The sequence below is a fragment of the Lepisosteus oculatus genome, chromosome 1 (genome assembly GCF_040954835.1).
Source record: "Lepisosteus oculatus isolate fLepOcu1 chromosome 1, fLepOcu1.hap2, whole genome shotgun sequence".
NCBI classification, from domain to species: Eukaryota; Metazoa; Chordata; class Actinopteri; order Semionotiformes; family Lepisosteidae; genus Lepisosteus; species Lepisosteus oculatus.
The window spans coordinates 72,255,628-72,275,738 of record NC_090696.1 but is presented as its reverse complement, the minus strand read 5'-3'; the positions used below and the strand labels follow the sequence as shown (position 1 = coordinate 72,275,738).

General features: G+C 43.2%; 1 protein-coding gene across 9 annotated transcripts; it reads left to right on the top strand.

Moving 5' to 3' along the window:
* Window positions 1-3,552: 3,552 nt before the first annotated feature.
* On the top strand, window positions 3,553-19,006 carry g3bp2a (G3BP stress granule assembly factor 2a). 9 transcript variants are annotated; one of them, XM_069192516.1, is made up of 13 exons: window positions 3,553-3,577; window positions 6,123-6,233; window positions 6,487-6,568; window positions 7,666-7,839; window positions 8,132-8,222; window positions 10,564-10,669; window positions 10,983-11,163; window positions 11,979-12,080; window positions 12,831-12,933; window positions 13,578-13,637; window positions 13,813-13,941; window positions 14,836-14,963; window positions 15,633-19,006. In XM_069192516.1, exons 2-13 carry the CDS (start codon window positions 6,139-6,141, stop codon window positions 15,903-15,905), a joined length of 1,524 nt encoding a protein of 507 aa, XP_069048617.1. In that variant the 5' UTR covers window positions 3,553-3,577; window positions 6,123-6,138; the 3' UTR covers window positions 15,906-19,006. The 9 variants fall into 9 exon arrangements, with proteins under 9 accessions (XP_069048617.1, XP_069048630.1, XP_069048631.1 ...); XM_069192512.1 differs by lacking the exon at window positions 3,553-3,577 and adding an exon at window positions 3,732-3,968; XM_069192510.1 differs by lacking the exon at window positions 3,553-3,577 and adding an exon at window positions 3,732-3,983.
* Window positions 19,007-20,111: the final 1,105 nt, after the last annotated feature.

Genomic DNA, 20,111 nt, shown 5'->3' with positions numbered 1-20,111 from the left:
TTATACAACCGAAAGCATGACTGTAGGTGGCCCTGATAAGCTTTCAAGTGGCACCAGAACAAAACCAGGATTGCAGGACTGGTTGCAAAAAAAAGAAAGCCTTTTCTGGGGTCCTCCTTAGACAAACTGAGAATCCCAAGGTTTCTGGACCAAAGAACACCTTTGTGACATTGGACGGTTATTAAATAACATTTGTAATTGTTCTTCTATACTTATTTTTTTTGCAGGCATTTGCTTCATTTAAAAAAAAGGGGGTGTTTCATCTAACAGGTGGTCATTTCGCTATTATGACAGGGCTTTGCAAATTCGCTTGCATTGTGGTAGTTTAGAATTCAAAACAAAGGCAATAAGCAACACTTAACAGTCCAACACTTTGAAGCAATCTGTTAGTTGGTCTTAAAGGTGGTGCTTGGAAAATACCCAACATCAACAAAAGACTTGGTAATGAAAATCTTAACTTACACTGAAACACCTTGAAGAGATAGCCCAACATGCAAGTTAAACATGTGATGCATGAAGTGAGTTTGAGTGTTAATGTTTCGTCTGATATGTCAATTCATCATTTTGTAATGACATTGTTTTTTACAAGGATGGTTGAAGGTCACCAACCTTCATGTGTGCTATTGATCACACGGTGCCCCTATGTGAACAACTGTTCGCTTGTGTCCCCACCATTGGCTTGGACACCAGGAAGACAAGCATGCAAACAGATCATTGTACTTTAGCAGATATAAGAATACTAGAATGGTTACAAACAAGAAGAGACCATTCTGTCCCTCTGTCTAATTCAGTTTTTCAGTAGCTAGCTGATATGGCTAGGCAGCTTCTTGCACACTCCCACACCCCACAGCAGGAAGTGCCACCTGTTCTCTGTTTTAAAATGCACTTCCTGTGCATGTAGTTTCTATTTGTGCCTTCTGGTTCATATTTCAGTGTTGATTCTGAAGACTTTCATTCAGTAGTACTGCTTTTATCTAGGCTTTTTAAGATTTTGACGTCTTGAGTTTGGTTCTCTCATAATCTTCTTTGTTCAAGATTAAAAATAATGATTTTACCATTGCTGGTTGGAATCACAATGCAACTTCATTGCATGCAGCTTCTAACAAATATACAATATACAATTTCCAATGCACAGTAATTAAGTTTAAAAAATAAAATAAAATTATCAATCGTAATTTTTATTTCTGATGACAGTAACATCTTTTATTCTTTATTTATAATTCAGCTATTTGTATTTTTTAAGCATTTGAAAGTGGGAAGAATGCAAAGTTTTCAAACAACTCTAAAATGTTTTTTTTTTTCATGCAAGCAACAGCTAGTTTTAATAATATGTCCTCAGTGATTATTTGGTTGTATTTCAGATTATTTCCTTTAGATACACAAATTCACATCAAAGCAAAAATTTACTTGGGCATGTCACAAAACAGGTGACCACTGCAATTCAAACGACCTCACCTAGGAGAACAGATGAGATATGTTCATATTTCATATTTGACATTTACTGTACTTTTTCTGAAAATCTTCCTTCAGACATTTTTCTGAGAAATGACTATGCCCAGTTTGTTCTACTGTGAGCTCATTGTGTATACAAATTTTTCTCTTTAAACTTTTTTCTTTAACCACTTGTATTTTTTTATAAACTGTTTTATAACCATTAAAAGTACTGGTTTCTTGTCAAGACTATTTAATGAGTTAGCTACTGTATGCACACCAACACACTGAGTTAAATGCCTTTCCCCTTGAGAGCCCTAAAGTTCAAAACTTCAGCTGTTTCTTGCTGTTTTATATGCAGCTCATGTCTTGACTGGTCTTTTCTGCAGGGGTACATCTACCCCTTCCCCCTTGTTACAGATCCACAGTCCAGCCATTTCTTAGAGACACCTGAAGAAGGCTCCACGGCCAAAACGTTGTGTTCTCTTTCTTCTTTTTTTCAGCATGGAATAAACCTATTACTTATTTCTTAGAGATGCTAGTTATTTAGAATTTAGCCATCTTTGAAACATGAACAATCTTTTGATTGATCATGTTTGCCTTTGATCAGTCAAGCATTGCAGGCACAACTTATACGATGTCATACTGTTTCCTTAACTTATTCAATATTGTTAGTCTATACTATGGTGGAAGAATTGTGCTTTTTACACAGTTAATGTATACAGGTCAAAGTTTAATTTAAGTGTGCAGTTCTGTGATTCTGTATGTTATTATTTGAGCCTTTCCTAGAATACTTACAAATATCACATTACTTGTTATTGTGTTCTGTAATTGGCTTTATTTTTAAAGTCTGTCTCTTAAAAAAGCATGTGAGTAAAATTAAAACATTAATTTAATTAACTGCCATTGAACGGCCAGATTAAAATCTTTTATTTTAAAGTGTCATATTTTGTGTTTTTGCTGATAACTACTGCCCATTAGATACTGCTCTTTCCTGATGTGCTTCATGCTCTTCAGAAACTACTAACATCAAACAACACAGGTGGGTCTCACTGAGTTCATATGGATTATATATGTCCAGCCCAGAAAAAATAACTATCTGTGCCTTTTTTGTCTGTATAATTGCAACCCTCCTGTGGGACATCTTTCACTCCCCTGTTTGTCTATAGTCCCCCTGAAGTTCACTAATTGCTGACTTTCTCATGGAATCAAGGTTTAAACACAGAGACACGGAACTCTAAAGTTCAGAAAAGGGCAACATTGAACCCTTGTAAACACAGCTGATTTGATTTCTTACTGACCTAATTGGTTAATTCAAGTCATGAAAGTCTGAGATGGAATAAACACAGCAAACAACACTAGAGCGATAGGGATGCCTACCCCTGATGGAGACTGTGGCATAATGCAGGGTTACCACATTAGAAGATTCAAAAACAGGCTTCAGTCGTGGTTCAATAGAGCTGTGTTTTGGACTAGACACTGTCATGAGTTAATTATCCAGAGACTGTACTGAAACTGCAGGTCCTTTGGATGTTTCTCTGTCAGAAACGTCCTGAGAGGAGAGGGAGGAGTCTGAAGAGGAAATTCAGGAGACACAGAACTGGGGAGGGCACAGGAGGAGGCTCAAGAAAATGTAAACAGAGGAACATTAGAGAGAAAAGCTACTCAAGAGCTGACAGGAGAGACACTGGCTGACACAAGGCATGAAGTTCAGCAAGTGGCTTAAACTGAACATTGGAACCTCGGAATCAAGTTGTACAATCTATGTGTTACCGTTTTCGCTCTAATTTGCATTCAGGTCGTTTTTTAAAATCTGATTGTACCATTTTAGAATTGCAAGCAAATGATTTAATAGGAAGTAGTGACCAAGACAGGGAAAAAAAGGCACAGGCTGCAGCAATAGCAATACTACATGATGATACACAAGTAGAAGAATTCGTAGATAATAAATGTGTACAAGAATGTGTCTGGCAGATAATAAAGCTTATTATTACTTCTGCTTGTTATTTGTGTGCCTTGCTTTTGGTTTAGTTAATGTCTTATTCTAAATCTATTGTTTTCACACAGCGCTACATTATGAATTTTTTGCACTGTTTAATTTATTTATTGTTTTAAACCGAGGGACTTCTGGATAAGGACGTCAGAGGTAAATATTAATAAATAATCGCGTAGTATCGGAGGGTCTTTGTGACGTCATAATCTCGAAGCGCTGGACCGGCGGCGCGGGAGGCGGGCGGGAAAGCACTCGCTTTTTGCGTCACAATAAGTATTGTCCAATGTGAGGTTTTTATTGGTTTGTTGAGTGTGACGGGGGTTCCCTGCCCCGGAGAGCAGGGGTGAGACAATAAGATAGAATCTATCGCTTTAAATCCCAATCTCTGATTAAACAGAGATCATAGAGTCCTAGGGCAAGGTGGGGGGAAAAAAAATCAGAAATTAATCCGTTTTCCCCAGAGAAATACCTGTTTCCGTGTTTAACTGACTAGCTTTATCTTCAGTATTAATCGCCATTCTCTTTAATCACTGTGTTGATTTAGGTAGGTGTTTAAAAGGTAAGTTCGATTTGTTTTGCCTTAATTTGGGTAATTTTTGTTATTCTCCCGTGTTTTGGTGGTTTGATATTAATCACTTCACCTTATTTTGTATTTGTTTTTGGTTACGTAAAGATGGGGTATGGCGTGTGCATTTTCTAACATGAAAAGGGATATTTAGCACGTTTGGATTTTTCTTCTATTTTTCAGACCAGTTCTAGTGAAAAGGGACATTCTTGGTATTTTTTTTCCAATTGTGTGTCGTTTTGAAGAGCTCGCGTTGCGTTTGAGCGGCGAGATCAGAAAAGGCCTGTGTAACTGTGTACAGTAGCGGTGTTTTTTAACGTGATGTCGAGCACGCTACCTGCTGGCTTTTCGTGCATTATCTTTGTTTACACACCTCGCTAAAAGACCGAAGGAAAAAAAAAACCGTTGATGTACACCCATCTGGGCGCGGATTAACGTGTTATTTTGTGCACTTGGCGGGGCTGTTGATTTTAACACAAAAGAAACGACGCCATAACGCGCACCGCCATGAGCCCCCGGCCGGTTTCACTATCGCTCTTTCTCGGAAGCGCGACTGAAGCAGCCCAGACAGCCGCGGTTACACCTCTCGTGTGCGGCAGCGGCCTCGGCTTTTCGCACAGGAGTTGACGGGTGCTGGCGGCCAGTGTCGTGTCCGACAGTCTTGCTGCGGGAGAAACGCTTGATTTCAGACTGTTTTTTTTTTTTTTTTGACGCGACCGACCTACTACTACTACATGCACATTGCGTCGCTGCAGGACGGCGGCTCTTAATGAAGGCCGCGCTGTACTCCTGAGAACTTAGAAAAGACCCGAGCTGACTGCTCCCCCTCCTCCTCCGCATCCGCGTACGGACTGTCGTGCAACGGGGTGACACGATTTCGTGCCGTGGTGCCGGGCCGAACCGTGCAAATGCGATTTCGTCCCCGTTGCGCTGGAGGGCCTTCCGCCGTTTCCCAGCGAGCCTCCCACCCGGGTGTGCGGGGGATCTGACGAGCGTGGGGCAGGGGAGACGTGAAACATTGTGGAACATTTAAGAAACCACCCGGGAAGGTTCGGGTGGACTCGGGATCCAACGTGGTGGAGGAACGAAACACGCGTTTTTTAAAGTAATTCGTTGCGGGTGGTTGGTTTTGTTAGCGGTGGTGGTGTTGCGCGGAAGTGTGTCTGATGGCGCAGTTGAACGCGGCTAAGGTGTTGCTTGCAGGAAGTTGGCAGCGTTAGGCGCCGTGGAGGCGCTGGTTATTACCTGCTCGCTGGAGTTAACACGACTGTTGGCCGTGTGTTCGTGAGGGGTGCGAGCAAAACCCGACGGGACGTAGCTTATTTGGTCAATAGTGTTGGATCACGTTGTTTCACGGAGGACTAACCCTGCGGCATCGTCCTGTATCTCTCCTCCTCTCGCCCCCGAGCTTGACGGTCTCCATGTGCCTGAACGGCATTGATGAGCCGGGCGTAAACAACTCGTTTCATTTTGCAAACGAAAGGCTGGGGTGATACATTTTTTAAGGATTGGACCCACATGCAGCTTAATAGACGGCGCTCGATTCGGCCAAGAGAAACAAAACACAGGCTGCGCGAGTTTCCACCTCCAGTTTTCTTTACCTTTTTTTTGTACAGGTCTGGGGGAAAAAAAAGCACTTTTTTGTTCAGCATTTTTGGCCTTTTTTTCCTCAATTCATAACTTTATGTTGCCCCCACACCACAATTTAGTATTAAGGTTCCCTGCATAATTCATACAGCTGTCTACTTGTGTGCATTGGCCTTTACTGATCTCCAGGGCGCTATGATCTTTGTGCATCAAAAGTAAAGTATGTTTGGGAAAAGGCATAGGAAGTAGATTTGGAACTTGTGCCTGTATTTTGAAATTCTGAGGCGTCATAAAAAATAAATGATCCCCCCCCCCCCACTCTCTGAAAGAAGTGGTGGGGAATATGGAATATTTCTTTGTTTTCTGTGAACAACAGAAGGGCATCTAAAAATGCATCGCCGTTCTTGTTCCATAGACCCTTGCATAGCTCTGATCATGACCTGCTGCACATGGAGGAGGTTGCTGTCGGCAGCAGTGACCTTTCGCAGTGATTAACTTCCGGGGCCACGCTGAATTCATGTCCCCCTCCCCCTGCTTTTCTTTCAGCACGTTTACCAAAGAAATGGTGATGGAGAAGCCAAGTCCCCTGCTTGTAGGGCGGGAGTTTGTGAGGCAGTATTACACCCTGTTAAACAAGGCACCAGATTTTCTGCACAGGTAAGGGAGAAGGAGTTCAACCCCCTCGTAGCTGCAGGCCAGTACCGGCCAAAGGGAAAGCTTTTTTTGCTGCGGTTTTGCTGTTTTGTTTTTTTTTATATTCCTTCCTAGTATCAGACTTACTGTGCAAGTACGTGTTGGGAGATTGCACATAGGTTTGAACACTCCCCCTGTGCTAATTTGCGTGGCTGCCTCGGTTTAGGGTTTGCCATGCAAAATGATCTCACCTGTGATCCCGGCTTTTCTGCTTTAGGTTCTACGGGAGGCACTCCTCCTATGTCCACGGAGGGTTGGATTCCAATGGGAAGCCGGCAGAAGCTGTTTATGGTCAAGCTGTAAGTTTTTTTTCCTGTGGGAAATATAGCTCAAACATGTCTGCATGTGCTCCGTGCATAAGCTCTGATGTTTGTGCACAAATACAGTTCCAGATTCAGACTTGCACGTTACAGTTCTGCTGCTTAAAGTGAGGCTGAGAAAGGAATTTACTGTCTCAAGGAAGAGATATTGCAACTTTCAGGGACAATTGTCCGTCTTCACTTCTTGGTGAAAAGCTGTGCAGTTGAGTAGGTTGTGCATTTCAGCAATTTATTTGGCTTATGATGGTTGAAAATCTTTCCAGGCTGCATGAATGCTTTGAAGAAACGGTTTCAGAAATGCAATGAAGCTCCAGTGTGTGGTTTAGGTATATTTTCTTTATGTGAAAATGAATGCTTGTTACAATCTTCAGCCATCAGCCAAGGCAGTAACACATTGTGGGTTAAAATGGAACACGTTTTTTTTTTTTGCAAGGGTCTTTAAAGATATGGTGTTTTTGGAAGCTCATGGGTGTTTTTTTTTTTATATTAGACAAATTAATCTCCAGCAATATTTAATAAAACAGTTTGCTCCTTTAGCAGTAAATATGGCTGGAGTCTGTTGTAGTGATTGCTGGCTGCCTCCTCATCGATTTTTATAGCACTTTAATGCAAGGCTTGTTGGCCAAAAAATGTTCAGTACGTGAGGGAGAGAGGTAAGTCAAATCCTCCATCCCAACCCCCCGTGCTGCCACCATCCTTGAGGATTTTGGGGCACTTTTCGCACCCCGGTATCCTGGCTAAATGCCATCCTGGATTTGTCTAATCTGACCTTCCTGAAGTTCCACCTTCCTTCAGCTGGTGAAGGACTTGCTCATTGGCCTGATCAGCTCCGTAGTGGGATTGTTGGCTTAGAACACATCAGCCAGGGGTGTCCTGCATTGACGTGGTGGATGAAGTGGGTCCCCCCCCTATATGAAAGGTTCTTTGAGATCCTCTGGGAAGAAAAGAGTTGTATACGTTCTGGGAGTGATGATTGCGCCTGTGACTGTTTTATAGTCTTGACGACTTCTCGCATTCCTGAGAAACTGTGACATGCCACGCAGCCAGTGTGTGTAACTGCGCGCTTGCCTTTGTAGGAGATCCACAAGAAGGTGATGTCTCTGCAGTTCAGCGAATGCCACACGAAGATCCGGTACGTGGACGCCCATGCCACCCTGAGCGACGGTGTGGTGGTGCAGGTGATGGGAGAGCTTTCCAACAATGGGCAGCCCATGAGGAAGTTCATGCAGACGTTTGTGCTGGCTCCTGAGGTGCGTTGGGCTCTCCGGCGTCAAGGTGCTCCGAGCGCTTTTTTTTAATTTTATTTTAAGCCGTTCTTCTCACGAGTAAAATGACTGCACGCGGTTGCGGATTCGGGAATGTTCTCTGTTAAAACGCCAACAGGGTGTTGTTGTTTCATCTTGACAGCTTGGCTGCAGCTGGTGCCTGATGCTCATGATGTGCATTGCCTTTTTTGTGTTTGCCTCATGTGGTGGTGAATTTTAAGGTTCAACAACAGCGTTGTTCCCTGTTTTTAATCGACTTCTATTTTTGTCTGGGCAGGGTTCTGTGGCCAACAAGTTTTATGTGCACAATGACATTTTCCGTTACGAGGATGAAGTTTTCGCAGATTCTGAGGCTGAACTTGATGAGGGTAAGACCCAATATAAAAGCACTGCCAAGCTGTTTAAGCACTTTGTTACTTGGGGAAGAGAATGGATCAGTTTTTTGGGGTTTCAAGTATTTACTTAAGCATTTAAGTCCTTTGGTTTCAGTTTATATCATTGGTGGGTACAGCGTGTTTATAGCACACGTTGGGCCCCTGAGCAAGGCCCTTAACCCCAACTGCTCCAGGGGTGCTGTATAAATGGCTGACCCTGCGCTCTGACCCCAAGCTTCTCTCCCTGTCTGTGTGTCTCATGGAGAGCAAGTTGGGGTATGCGAAAAGACAAATCTATCCTGTAATGCGCATGTTTTGATTTTTCTAGAATAGTCTATAATTGATGCGTTTAATTTTGCTTTATTTTATCCCACCTTGAAAACTAATCACAATATTGCAATTTAAAAATACTTCTGCTAGTACATTTTGATGTGAAATCCTTACAACCCTGTTAAAGGCAGAGGAACATTTTATCCCAAAAGAGTTAAAATGTACTCTGCTCCTTTGCTGTTAGTTCAGTATGACTGAAAAGGTATTCGTCAAGACTAATTACTCACTCCCACTTTCAGAGATGGTGTTGAATGTTCGACTGCCTGCATGTTCATTATTTTTGGACATAACTGATGAAACAGCTGTCAAAATACTGTGGTGAAGTGTCGAAGGAGATCATTAGCATGATGGCGAAACTGCATAAAGCACACGAAGCTGTAATTTCTGCACAGATGTTCTCTCATTTCTGCTGCCTTCAGAAACAGTTAAAAGCCATTTTCTCAAACAGCAGAGGAATAGAGAGGGGTATTGGGAAATGTGATGACTGAAGAGAAACTGATCATCTTATTGAGTCTTTGTAAATTCTTGAAGGATTCTGTTTTCACATGTGTCTTGAGTTTGTAGTCTTCAACAATGTTTTCTGCATGATAACTAGAATTTTCCCAGGTTCTGTGACAGTGCTGCCCCATCATAGCTTGGTTCGGTTCTGGAGAGGGGGGGCATCTGTGTGGAATTAACATTGCACTCCACGTGTTCCTGTGGATTTTGGCTTGAATGGTCAGGTTTCTTCCTAACTTCCAGGCATCCTGACGAGGTTTTATTTAGCTATTCTAAGTGGCCCTGTTGACTAGCATCCTGTTCAGAGTGAGATGAGTCAAGTGCCATCAGTCCTGCCTGTGTGCCCGGTAGTTCTGGAAAATCGATATCGCTGCGACCTTCTCCAGGACAGGCTGCTTTCTGGTGACTGGGTGATGGATATTCCTGGATATTTGAACTTTGGAATTATGCAGCCCAACTCAGTAGCTTCTGTGACAATAGGGTGTGTAAAGAAAATATATATACAACCATGCAGGATGCACTTTTAAATTGCTGTGTACTATTGAGCCACTGCTGATTAATATTTCAGGTCTAGGTTGTTGTGGAAAGTGTGTCCATCAGTGAATATTATGTTAGTATATAGGGGTATCTTGTGGTGTATGTTTCCTTGGAACATTGTAGCTTTTGGTCTGTGTGAAAGTCAGCCTGTACCTTTTTACAGAGATGCATTTAATTGGTGTTAAATGGAGACAGGCCATAGTGCAGCACACATTCTCTAGCTGTTTTCTGGAAGCGTTTGGCAGAAAATCCTGCTTTCATTATACAGGCTCCGTTATCGTGAAATTTGCACACAAAAAATGGTTTTGCTTTCCAGCAAAGGCTATATGCAACACTACTCGGTTTTGAGTTGCTTCTGTTTTTGGAAGCTCAGTTTGATTTTGATTTTCAGGTTGCACATGCGTCCTTGTTCTAGTTAGATCTCCTGTTTCTATCATTAGGCATCCCTCTATGTTTTAGAAAGCTGCTTATTCCTGGCAGGCGTTGTGGCAGTCTGGAGCCTGTCCCAGATTGGGTGTATGGGGGGGGCTGTGCACTGGATGGGGTGGCACAGGAGGGTAGGAAGAAATACAGGGAGACCATGTAGCCTCCAGTCCCAGTGCTCCATGGGTTGTGAATTGGCAGCTCTAGCCTTTTTGTAGTGTTGGTCTGAAATATTTTTCCTGCCACGTCTCCATCCTAAGTTTCCCATAATTGGGAGTTAATGGGACTCCCAATTAATGACTGATTAGATGTTAGTCGTTTTGTTTGGTTGTCATTTTTTAAGTTGCATCGAGTTCCTTTTTAGTGCGTGGTCTTTATTACAGCAGATATGTAGATCATATTTATGCGCATGTTTTAAGACGTTAGAATGACACCATTACATCGATGGCAAAATCATTAGTGCAACTGTCCTCACACCTCCGCATGTATGTCAGACAACCTGTTGCTATACCTTCTTTTAATATGGAAGATTCCCCCCCCCCCTTAGAGTCTGAGGAAGAGGTCGAAGAGGAGCAGGAGGAGAGACAGCCTTCTCCCGAACCAGTCCAGGACAGTCCCAGCAGCACCACCTACTACGAGCAGCATCCTGTTACGTGAGTTTCTGACAGCTGCGATTTCTGCAGGAAACTTTACCATATCGTCCGGGGGCACAAACGTGAGCCCCGATGGGCGGCTTCCTCAGGCGAGGAGTTTCTCCTGCCGTTAAATGTTTTAGACTTTCCTTTGCACATTCATTTCTACTGGGCGCATAGCCTCACGCAGTTGGTTGGGAGTGGCCGTGTGTGGAGCCCTCTCGCGCGAGAAAGCGGCAGGCCGGCTCCGGAAACGTGCCCCGTCCCGAGGGGGAAGGGGTTTGCCCAGAGAGCGGGGTCTCGAGAGCCTGACGCCGTCGTGTTGTGCCGACAGTAACGGGCTGGAGGAACCCCTGGAGGAGCCAGCCCCGGAGCCCGAGCCGGCGCCCGAGCCCGAGCAGAAGAGCGAGGAGCTGAAGCCCGAGGCTGAGGAGAAGGTCCTGGACGAGCTAGAGGAGAAGTCGCCCTCTCCGGCGCCCGTGGAGTCGTCCCCTAACCCGCAGGAGGCGCCCAAGGTTCGTTTCTCACTTGAGCGGCGCTTAGGCTGAGGCAGGATAGGGGGCGGTGGGGGTTGATGATCTCGGCTGAGAAAACATGTAGTTTAAAGTAGGGAAGTCGGGTGGATTAGGAAAATCCTGCCACTACTTAAAGCGCAGTGCGCCTGTCGCACCTTCTTGTTATAATTTCACAAGTATTCCTCAGTTTTCCCTCACAGAAAACCAGTTTCTCTTCACTGTCAAATTAGTCATTCTGTTAACGCTGCGTGTGCAGACAGTTCTCAAGTCATTGGTAAAACAGTGCCGTACTTCTGAAGTATTATTACTGTATACATGACTTTAATGTACATACAGGCTGTACTGATATTAGAGAGGGCAGACGACCATTTGTAACTACATTAATGAAAGTAGGTTGTACAGAGAGGTCTTTGCCTGACTTGGAGACAGGCACTCATTTCCTTGTAATTCCTTGTAATTTAATTGGTGTGATAATGTTTAACAGTGCCCTTACACATCTCTCTTTATGCTTTAAAAAGACTAGGGTAGAATTGTCAAACTACGCTTTCACAATTCTAAATACTCTGTGAAGTAAATTAGCCCAGATGAAATCTGCTGTAATTCCAGTCTCCTTGAGGTTTCTGTATCTCTTTATGTCCACTTTAAAACTGTTACCTGTGCTTAAAGGACTTAGACCCCCTAAATTTATGTACAGAATGTAAAAAAAAAAGTATGTACGTGCTGAAGTGACGTAAATTAAAAAGAAACAAAAGTGTTGTACATTTAAGGGGGTTTACTTTCAATATTAGTAGCATAGTTTGTTGCATTTCCTGCAGGCTTTCTCCTGGGCCTCAGTGACCAGTAAAAACCTGCCTCCTAGTGGTACAGTCCCTTCCACTGGAATACCACCCCATGTTGTTAAAGCACCAGCCTCACAGGTAATCAATCTGTGAATGGATTGGCTTTTCCTGTTTTTTTTTTCTGCCTGCTGCAGCCAACACGTAGTGATTTCTGTGGGGGTGGGCTTGGCTCTGTGCTGTGCCTTTCACACGGTGTCGTAATGTGCATCTCAAGAGACCCTCCGAAAGAGCATCTGTGACAAACTCCCCGAAGTTGCGTTTCCACGCTTTTCCTGTCCGCGGGACCTTGCACACAGTTGTCTCTGATGTGGGGGGGGAAATGCTTCACTCGACTGATGAGGGAGCCATCTTGTCAAAGTCCGGGTGTGCCAGTCTTGTAAGGTTTGTCAGTTCTGATGTGAAACGCTAGCCATTCAGGAGGAGTACAGTACGAGAAAGGGGTAACATGGCCAGGTTGTTCATCTTGCTTACCTAATGCTTGCTTTTTGCAGCTAGGCAAACTTGGTTGGGGGTTCTACTTAATGCAGTCTGTGGCTAACGTTTACCACCAGAACCAACTTGATGATAATAATATATACAAGCGCCAGACATGCTGTATAGGCCTCCCGCAGACACAGTGAGCTTTAAAATTGATTGATTTTGTAGCTTTTTACTTTTTAACATTTTTTGACACACAAGTCGCACCATTCTGTTCTCCCTCCTCTCGAATAAGTGTTTGTTGAAGTTGCGGAAGTGTCCTAGCCCTTTTTTTGCGAAACCTAGACGGCTCGGCTCTTTTTGCGGGGGCCGGCGTCTTGAACTGTGCCGTCTTCTCGTGTGCATTTCCAGCCCCGCGTGGAGAGCAAACAGGAGACGCAGGCCCAGCCCCCGCGGGTACGCGATCAGCGCACCAGGGAGAGACCCGGGTTCGTCCCCCGTGGGCCCAGGCCCGGTAAGAACCTTCTCGCCTGTCGTTGTGCGTTCCCTTGAAGTTGTGGAAGCTCTGCCTGCTCATTTTACGTTTCCGGACTTAATTTTTTTTTGTCCGCGTGAAGTAAAATTATAGTTTTGGGGGGCGTCACCGTCCTCTGCCGTCGGGCAAATTTGTCCTAAAGTTGGGGGGTGGGGGAAAGTATTTTCCAAACTGTGGTAGCCTCCTCTTTTGAGACCCGAGTCCTCAAGTGGTTGGTGTTCGGAAACATTTTTGTTCAGCTCGCGGCTGGCTGAATAAAGAAAGGATGCCGGTGACTAACAGCATGTAAAGAGCTTTTAGTGAGCTCATGGATTAACAGTTTAATGGGCTTGGCTCTGCCAAGTCTTCAATGACATCTGAGTTTCCTGACTGTGTTCCACTAACTGCAAACATGGCTGTGTTTTGATGTGGCATCATTCACTCGGTTACGTGGTGTTACTTGAGAGAGGCGACACAGGAAATAGGAATCCGCAGTGCTGTTTGCTTGTGGTGAACGTACGGGCCTTAAAACACATTGGGTAATAAAGTTGTCTGAGTTGAAATCCATGTTGTCCCTTTTCAAGGTGGGGCCATATTTCTGTACATTTTATGACTGCCATGATTTATCTGTCGTTCGTTGTTAGATGGTGTTGCATCATCAGAAACGCAGGCCGGAAAACCTCACTTCAGCTTCATAAACAAAGGTAATTGTAACCTTTGACCTAGCATAGCTTTGTTGTGTTTCAGTCAGTAGAGCACGGTCTGGAAACTCGATTTTTGCAGTTTTGTTAAGCTTGGTAGGTGGGTGGGAGAAGCTTAGTTTTGGCTGAAAAAAATGAAAGAATCTGCTAATTCTTAAATTCCTTTTCCTGTGTTTAGGAAGAGGAGAATCTGAACCCAGTGAAATGGATAACAGAAGGATTGTGAGATATCCAGATAGCCACCAGCTCTTCGTTGGCAATCTCCCCCATGATATAGATGAGAATGAGCTGAAAGACTTCTTCATGAGTAAGGCATACACTTGAACCGTCTATTTTAGTGGCCTTTTATCTTTGGAGAAATGTATATTGAATTCAAATGCTGTTATGTTAATTTAATGTAAAGCAATGCATTATTGTGGTAAAAAATGTTTGTCGTGCAAATTTAGATCCAAGCATTTGTGTTCCAGTTCTGTAACATCAGATACAAATTTGTAGGAAGCTGAAGTGAGTTGCTTCTACTGTAAGTTTAAATTGACGAGACTTACAGAACGGTGAAATTAGAATGGCATTATTTAACTTTAATATGCGGTTGCAGATGTTATTTATAACTGCAGCTACATAATTGTTTTCCAAAATTTATCCACAACTCTTCCAAATGCAACTCTTGTTATACAAAGGCGGTCCGGGACAAGGAGGATGCGTAAGGTACACAAGAGCCTCTTGCATATCAGTGCTAGTTCTGAAGTTGCTGTGTTAATTGCTTTACACAGCCATCTTGTTTTGTCGTGGCTCTGGACCACCTCTGGATAAAATGAGTTTGTTTACAGAGATGGGGAGCTCTCAAACCAGTGTGCAAAGTTTGGAAAAGGCCAGGTGTTGCCATGAATTCAGTTCCCCCATTTTACTTCCCCAGTACAGACCTGAAAAGATCTTAAATGAGAACATGGTTGAGCCTCGAAGAAAAGTCATAGAGCTGTTTCTAGGAGTTAAAACAATTTTAACAATGTTTGGCTGTTACCTTTGTTATTTAAGCCCTCCAACCCCTATGCCATTTTTTAATGAATATGCTTGAAAGTGACTTTAATATTATTAAATCTGTGGTTGTAGATCAAATTGTTTTTTGCTTTATGTATGTTACTATGACCTTACTGTTGTATAGCTTTAATGCCAGACCGTTTCCATGTTTCTCTTGTTTCCATAGCATTTGGAAACGTAGTGGAACTGCGCATCAACACCAAGGGAGTCGGGGGGAAGCTTCCCAATTTCGGCTTTGTTGTCTTTGACGACTCTGATCCCGTGCAGAGAATCTTGGGTGCAAAGGTAGGAGGGGCAAGTATTGACAGATTTTCTCTCCCCCTTATTCACACGGGTGAGACTGTAATACACTCCACTCCACTTTTCACCTCCCTTGGGGCATAGCATTAAACGAGGAGAGTCTGAAGGTGACGCAGGTGGAAGCATCTTTAATAATAGTTTTGGATAAAAAGGAGCTTTGCATTGTTGCACATTAAAAGAGACAGAGGCGATTTTAATAACTTTAGGTGTTATCACTCAGCCGTCGGCCATCTGAAATTTTGCCTGTTGTGGCTTTAGTCCAGGGGTGTCCAATGCAGGTCCTGGGGTGCCACAGTTATCGAGAGGGTTTTATCAGTAGCCCTGCGTGGTCACAATGCAAAGATCTGGATAGTACCTCCTAATGAAGTAGCAGAGTTTGCCTGGTTTGCTGGTGAACACGATGGAAAACCAAGGTCATTTGGCTCTCGCTCACCAGTGTTGGGGCCTCCCCCCCTGCTTCAGTGACTGAAGGAAGGGGCCACAGGTAATGCAAAGGGTTGTGGGAGAATGGAACGAGCTACCCCTTTGTGCTGTTGAAGCTGGTGCCCTGGCTACTTTCAGGGATCTAGTGGATGAGGCCCTTTGACCACGTATGAAACGGGCTCCATGGGCCCAGAAAGACTGCTGTTGTAATCCCCTCCCTTCGCTTTGTGTGTCCCACAGCCCATCATGTTCCGCGGAGAGGTGCGGCTGAACGTGGAGGAGAAGAAGACCCGGGCCGCGCGCGAGAGGGAGACGCGCGGCGGGGACGACCGCAGGGACATGCGCCGCAACGACCGAGGCCCCGGGGGACCACGCGGCATCGTGGGAGGAATGCTGCGGGATAGGGATGGGAGGGGCCCCCCCCCGAGAGGCGGGATGGCCCCCAAGCCAGGCCTGGGCTCCGGCAGGGGGGCCGGCCAGGGCGAGAGCCGCTTCCCTGCGCAGCGCCGCTGAGATCGCCACCTGCAGTTTGGAAGTAGTACCACGTTCTTCATCTTTGCGTTCTCGTTAACGAAATCTACATATATAAATATATATATACTTTTTTTTTTGGCTTTGGAATGTGACAGCCCGTCAACCATTTCTTTGATGTGACAAAAAAAAAACGCATTCGTTTTTTTTTTTCAACTTTTGAGCTGAACGTCCTTGTCCGGTTTCTCAAGGGTTCACAAACCTAATTTATAATTTAAGAGGAAAAAAAAACAAAAAACAAATCTGCAATGTGAAAAAGAGGGACTGAAAAAAAAAAGAGACTTAACTTCAATAGTACAGCCCGGCGTCATTTGGAGAAGAGATTAAAAACAAATGCCTCAAGTTTAAAGGGGGGGCTGCTCTCTGAATCTCTCTACTGCACATTTTGTAAAATAGTAATCTGCCCATTACTGTTGGAAACAAGTGGTGCAAATTTGTGCAATTGGAAAGCTTGCCGTTTTTTTTTTCTTTTACGAACACTTTGCTTTAAACGGTGGAAAAAAAACCATTTTGCATTTATGCACTCATCAATATGCACTAATGGGTACTCTTGTCATTTTACATTGACATCTGTGGGACGAGGCAGGAGAACACCCTACAGTTGTCTCTTCTTTAGCTAGACAAATAACAGGGCAGGACCTGCTCCATGCTCGCTGTGACCAATATACTTTTCACATCTTAACCCTTAATTAACTATGCTTCAGTTACTGCTGGAAAAGAAAAAGAGTCTTTATTTTCATGTGAATTAAATTAATAAAGATCGATCCTGGACTTCAACTGAAAAAAGGATAACCTGAACACTAGGAGAGATTGATGGCTCACTTTTATTTTTAATTTAATTTTTTATTTACATGGTTTCCTATCTGCCCAACTGCAATACAGGGATGGCTGACTCTCACCCCTTCTAAGAAAGACCCGGATCACAAAATAAATGTACAGCAAAATCAGATCTTACTGTATGTTTTTTTTTGTAAAGTTGAAAAAGCATGATGGTGCCTTCTATTACATCATTCCAGTCTCACTTGCGACATTGTGCAGTGTGTTGCACAAACTGTTTTGAACGCCAAACAGCTGCAGTTGTGTAAAATCATTGACGTTTCTCTTAGTAAGTTGCAGTATCCTTGTGAGACAAAGGATTGCTGGTATGCATTGAGTAAAGTGTTGGACATTGTCAATTTATTTTGAGCTAAGGAGAATTGCTTGGATATATGTGCATTGATTTACACATTTGTTTATAGTGTGTTTCTGGTTCAAAGGATAGTAGCATTTGGCTCAAGAAAAGGTGCCTAAAATTAGTTTTTTTATATATATATAGTAAAATGTTATGAGCTTGAAAAATTTCCAATGTACTTTTTTTCAAGTGCTTTATTGCAGCTAGGCAAGGATACTGCATCTTTGATACCAAGGAAAAGTGGCTTTATAAAAGGTTTACTCAAAAGCCTGATTGCATTACGATTGCGAGAGGTCGACCCAGCCTGAATGCAACAGAAGGTTAATGTTTCAAGTCAGCACTTCAGTTACTGATGGTTGGGCAGAGGAAAAGAAAGAGAATTGCACTGTTTGTGAAAAGCCTTGAACTTGGACTGCATGGACCCAAAATAACTCTGTTGCTGCCTCGCCACGCAAGGGAAGGGGCGAGCGAAGTCTAAAGTGACCAGTTCGTAACGCAATCCAAACAACTGCAGAAGGACTGTTGAATCGCGGACTGAGTCTCTCTGTAGCACCGTCTGACCGTGTCCGATTGCAGTGGAAGGTGATTCCAGGAGCACTTCGCCCCAGTTTCAGCAGTGGTTGTTCCTGAATTCTGTAAACCGATTTCAGACTGGACATCAACAGTTTTTAAGTGTTAAAATGCCACTGGCAGTTTTTTTTTTTGTAGTTCTCTGTACAGTTGTACTAAAGGTTGTGGCCTCTGTGCTTATCCCTTCTTGCCCGGCAAACGCACTTTCCTTTTCGGCCCCTGCTCATTTTAATGCTGGTTCTCAAGCGCTCAGAAGCGCTCCTGCCCACTGTCTCAAGACAGACGTCACTTGCAGTGATCGGCGAATGGGAACCGGAGTATCTTAATGCCGCCGTTTGTAGCGGAAGACCTCAACAGGTGGTGGCTCGCAGGGGTGGGGTGGGCGAATTGCACAAACAGGTCTTTGTTTACACAGGATTGTCACTCTTGCTGGCTTACTGGTCCTCTACTGAACTGTATTCAGACATTTGTTAAGATGTAGCGGTTTTTGAAAATGACTCTTGAGGTCTTCCTTGTTTGATGGTAGTCTTGCACTATTTCCAACATTTCTGGGACACAAGTTCATTTTCCATAACACTCCTCTTTTGTTTTATTTTGGGTTTTTTTTTACATTTCTTTGGTGGCCTAGAAGTAAATATACTTGAAGTTCCCATCAGGCAAGGAAGGGAGTAGGTTTTGTTTTCTTCAATTATCCCTTTCTTTCCTCCCCACACTGCTGAGCTCGATCCAGTCTAATTTCTTACGGTTCTTGGCCTGACAGTTTACCACGTGGTGAAAAGCCTTTCTGTTTCTGGATCAACCAAACTCCACCAACACTGTGGCTCAATTTCTCAGCATTTTGTGTGCGATGATCACCCTGGGATTTTACATGTTAAGAAAGGAGAAAAAAAAAAGCTGAAGAGCCATCATGCTTTCTGGCTAGTTTCAGAAATGAATGCTTTGAATTTAACTGCATCAAAGAAGTTTACACGCGGTTAATTTGGTTTTCCACCTCCTGCTGGGTGGCTTGTCTTTCCTCCCCCATTTCTTTTTAAGGAAACCTTCTAAAGCAAAGGCTGTAAACTTATTCCACTTGCAAATGCAGTAGGTGGTTTGTAAGAAAGCAGTACAAAGAGCAAAATGTGTATCATTCCAATCCTTGTCATGTTTTCAATGGAATTAGATTACCTTCTTGGCTTTAGCAAGGTGTGGTAGACAGTGGTTTGCCATATTAATTTTCTGTGTTAAAGCATCTTTTTTTTTGCTAGTAGAAAACGTGTTGCAGGTGGAGAGTTTTTATTTAGTTTTCCGTTTTGAATGTGTTGGACTTAACATACAATAAACTACTGATGTCTGCATCATTCAGCACTGTCCTCTTGTCTTGAAAGGCAGCTTGTCCTCTCTACAGCCTTCTCTGGGAATTCAAAAGCTGACGTGTAATCAAGATCGAGTAGTATGTAGTGATTGGAAGTAGCGTCATGAAACAGGTGTATGTTACTGGGCTAAAATGTGTTACTCATTTTTGAAGTGTGCTTTAAACCTTGTTTTGGTAAGCGCATGGTATAGCATTATCAAAAGTGATTATAAACCCAGAAATGCGTTCAAACATTTCCTAGAAGAGTCCCCTTTTACTGTTTTTTTTAAGTTCTAATTAAGGGCTCGGTTCTTCCGTCGACAGTCTTATGTTTTTAAGTGGGGCTGTTTAAATTCTTTTTAAAAACTGTTTCATTTGTACATCGAAAACCGAGTAACATGTTAAAAAACGGAATTCCCCAGTCAGATTGCTTAAACTCCCTGGGGAGGTCAATGGCCGTTGTGGTCTGTTTTGGGAAACCGCGGTATTTGGAACAATTGTCTCTTTAAATCTATAATTTCTGTTCTCCGTCTTCAGTCATTAATTTCACATTTGCTATTTTTTGTGGGAACTTAAAATTGATTGTGTCCAGAGAGACTATTTCTCGCCGTGATCAAACGTTAACGTTTCAAATCTTTAAAGCACTGGGTGTATTAGTGGATTAAAGATCCTCGGATTATTAGGGTTTTGAAATGTTTCACATGCTTTTCTGTGTTCCCAGGCGTGTGACAATCCAAAGAATGCTTATGATCACCTTTAATAGCACTTTAGAAAAGTCGGTCAATCCATTTACATCCTTCCATTGTTTATATTTATATTTGGTATAAAACCTCCCATGATATTGCCTTGCAGTTGTAAAGCATAATTAAATCTGCAAACCATATTCATTTACCCTGACCAAAAACTGAATCCCCAGATCTTGGCGATAACAAGCAAATTTGGCATTTGTGAGACCACGCTTCCGCTGAAATGCAGCCATAGACAACAAGCAACCTTGAATGTACTGTAACACAGAATCAAAGACGCGACAAAGCAATTATTTTCCAATCTTTTTCTGGAAATATTTATCGCTCGCGTGTAAAAATGTTTTGAGTTCTGATTAAGTGCGTTTGGT

What these genes read in the sequence shown, in the direction of transcription:
- g3bp2a (XM_069192516.1), top strand. Translation starts at nt 6,139, where the DNA reads ATGGTGATGGAGAAGCCAAGTCCCCTGCTTGTAGGGCGGGAGTTTGTG. An exon ending in GCTGAAAGACTTCTTCATGA is followed by an intron (nt 13,942 to 14,835) that starts GTAAGGCATACA and finishes TTGTTTCCATAG; the next exon opens with CATTTGGAAACGTAGTGGAA. An exon ending in TGGGTGCAAAGGTAGGAGGG is followed by an intron (nt 14,964 to 15,632) that starts GCAAGTATTGAC and finishes TGTGTCCCACAG; the next exon opens with CCCATCATGTTCCGCGGAGA.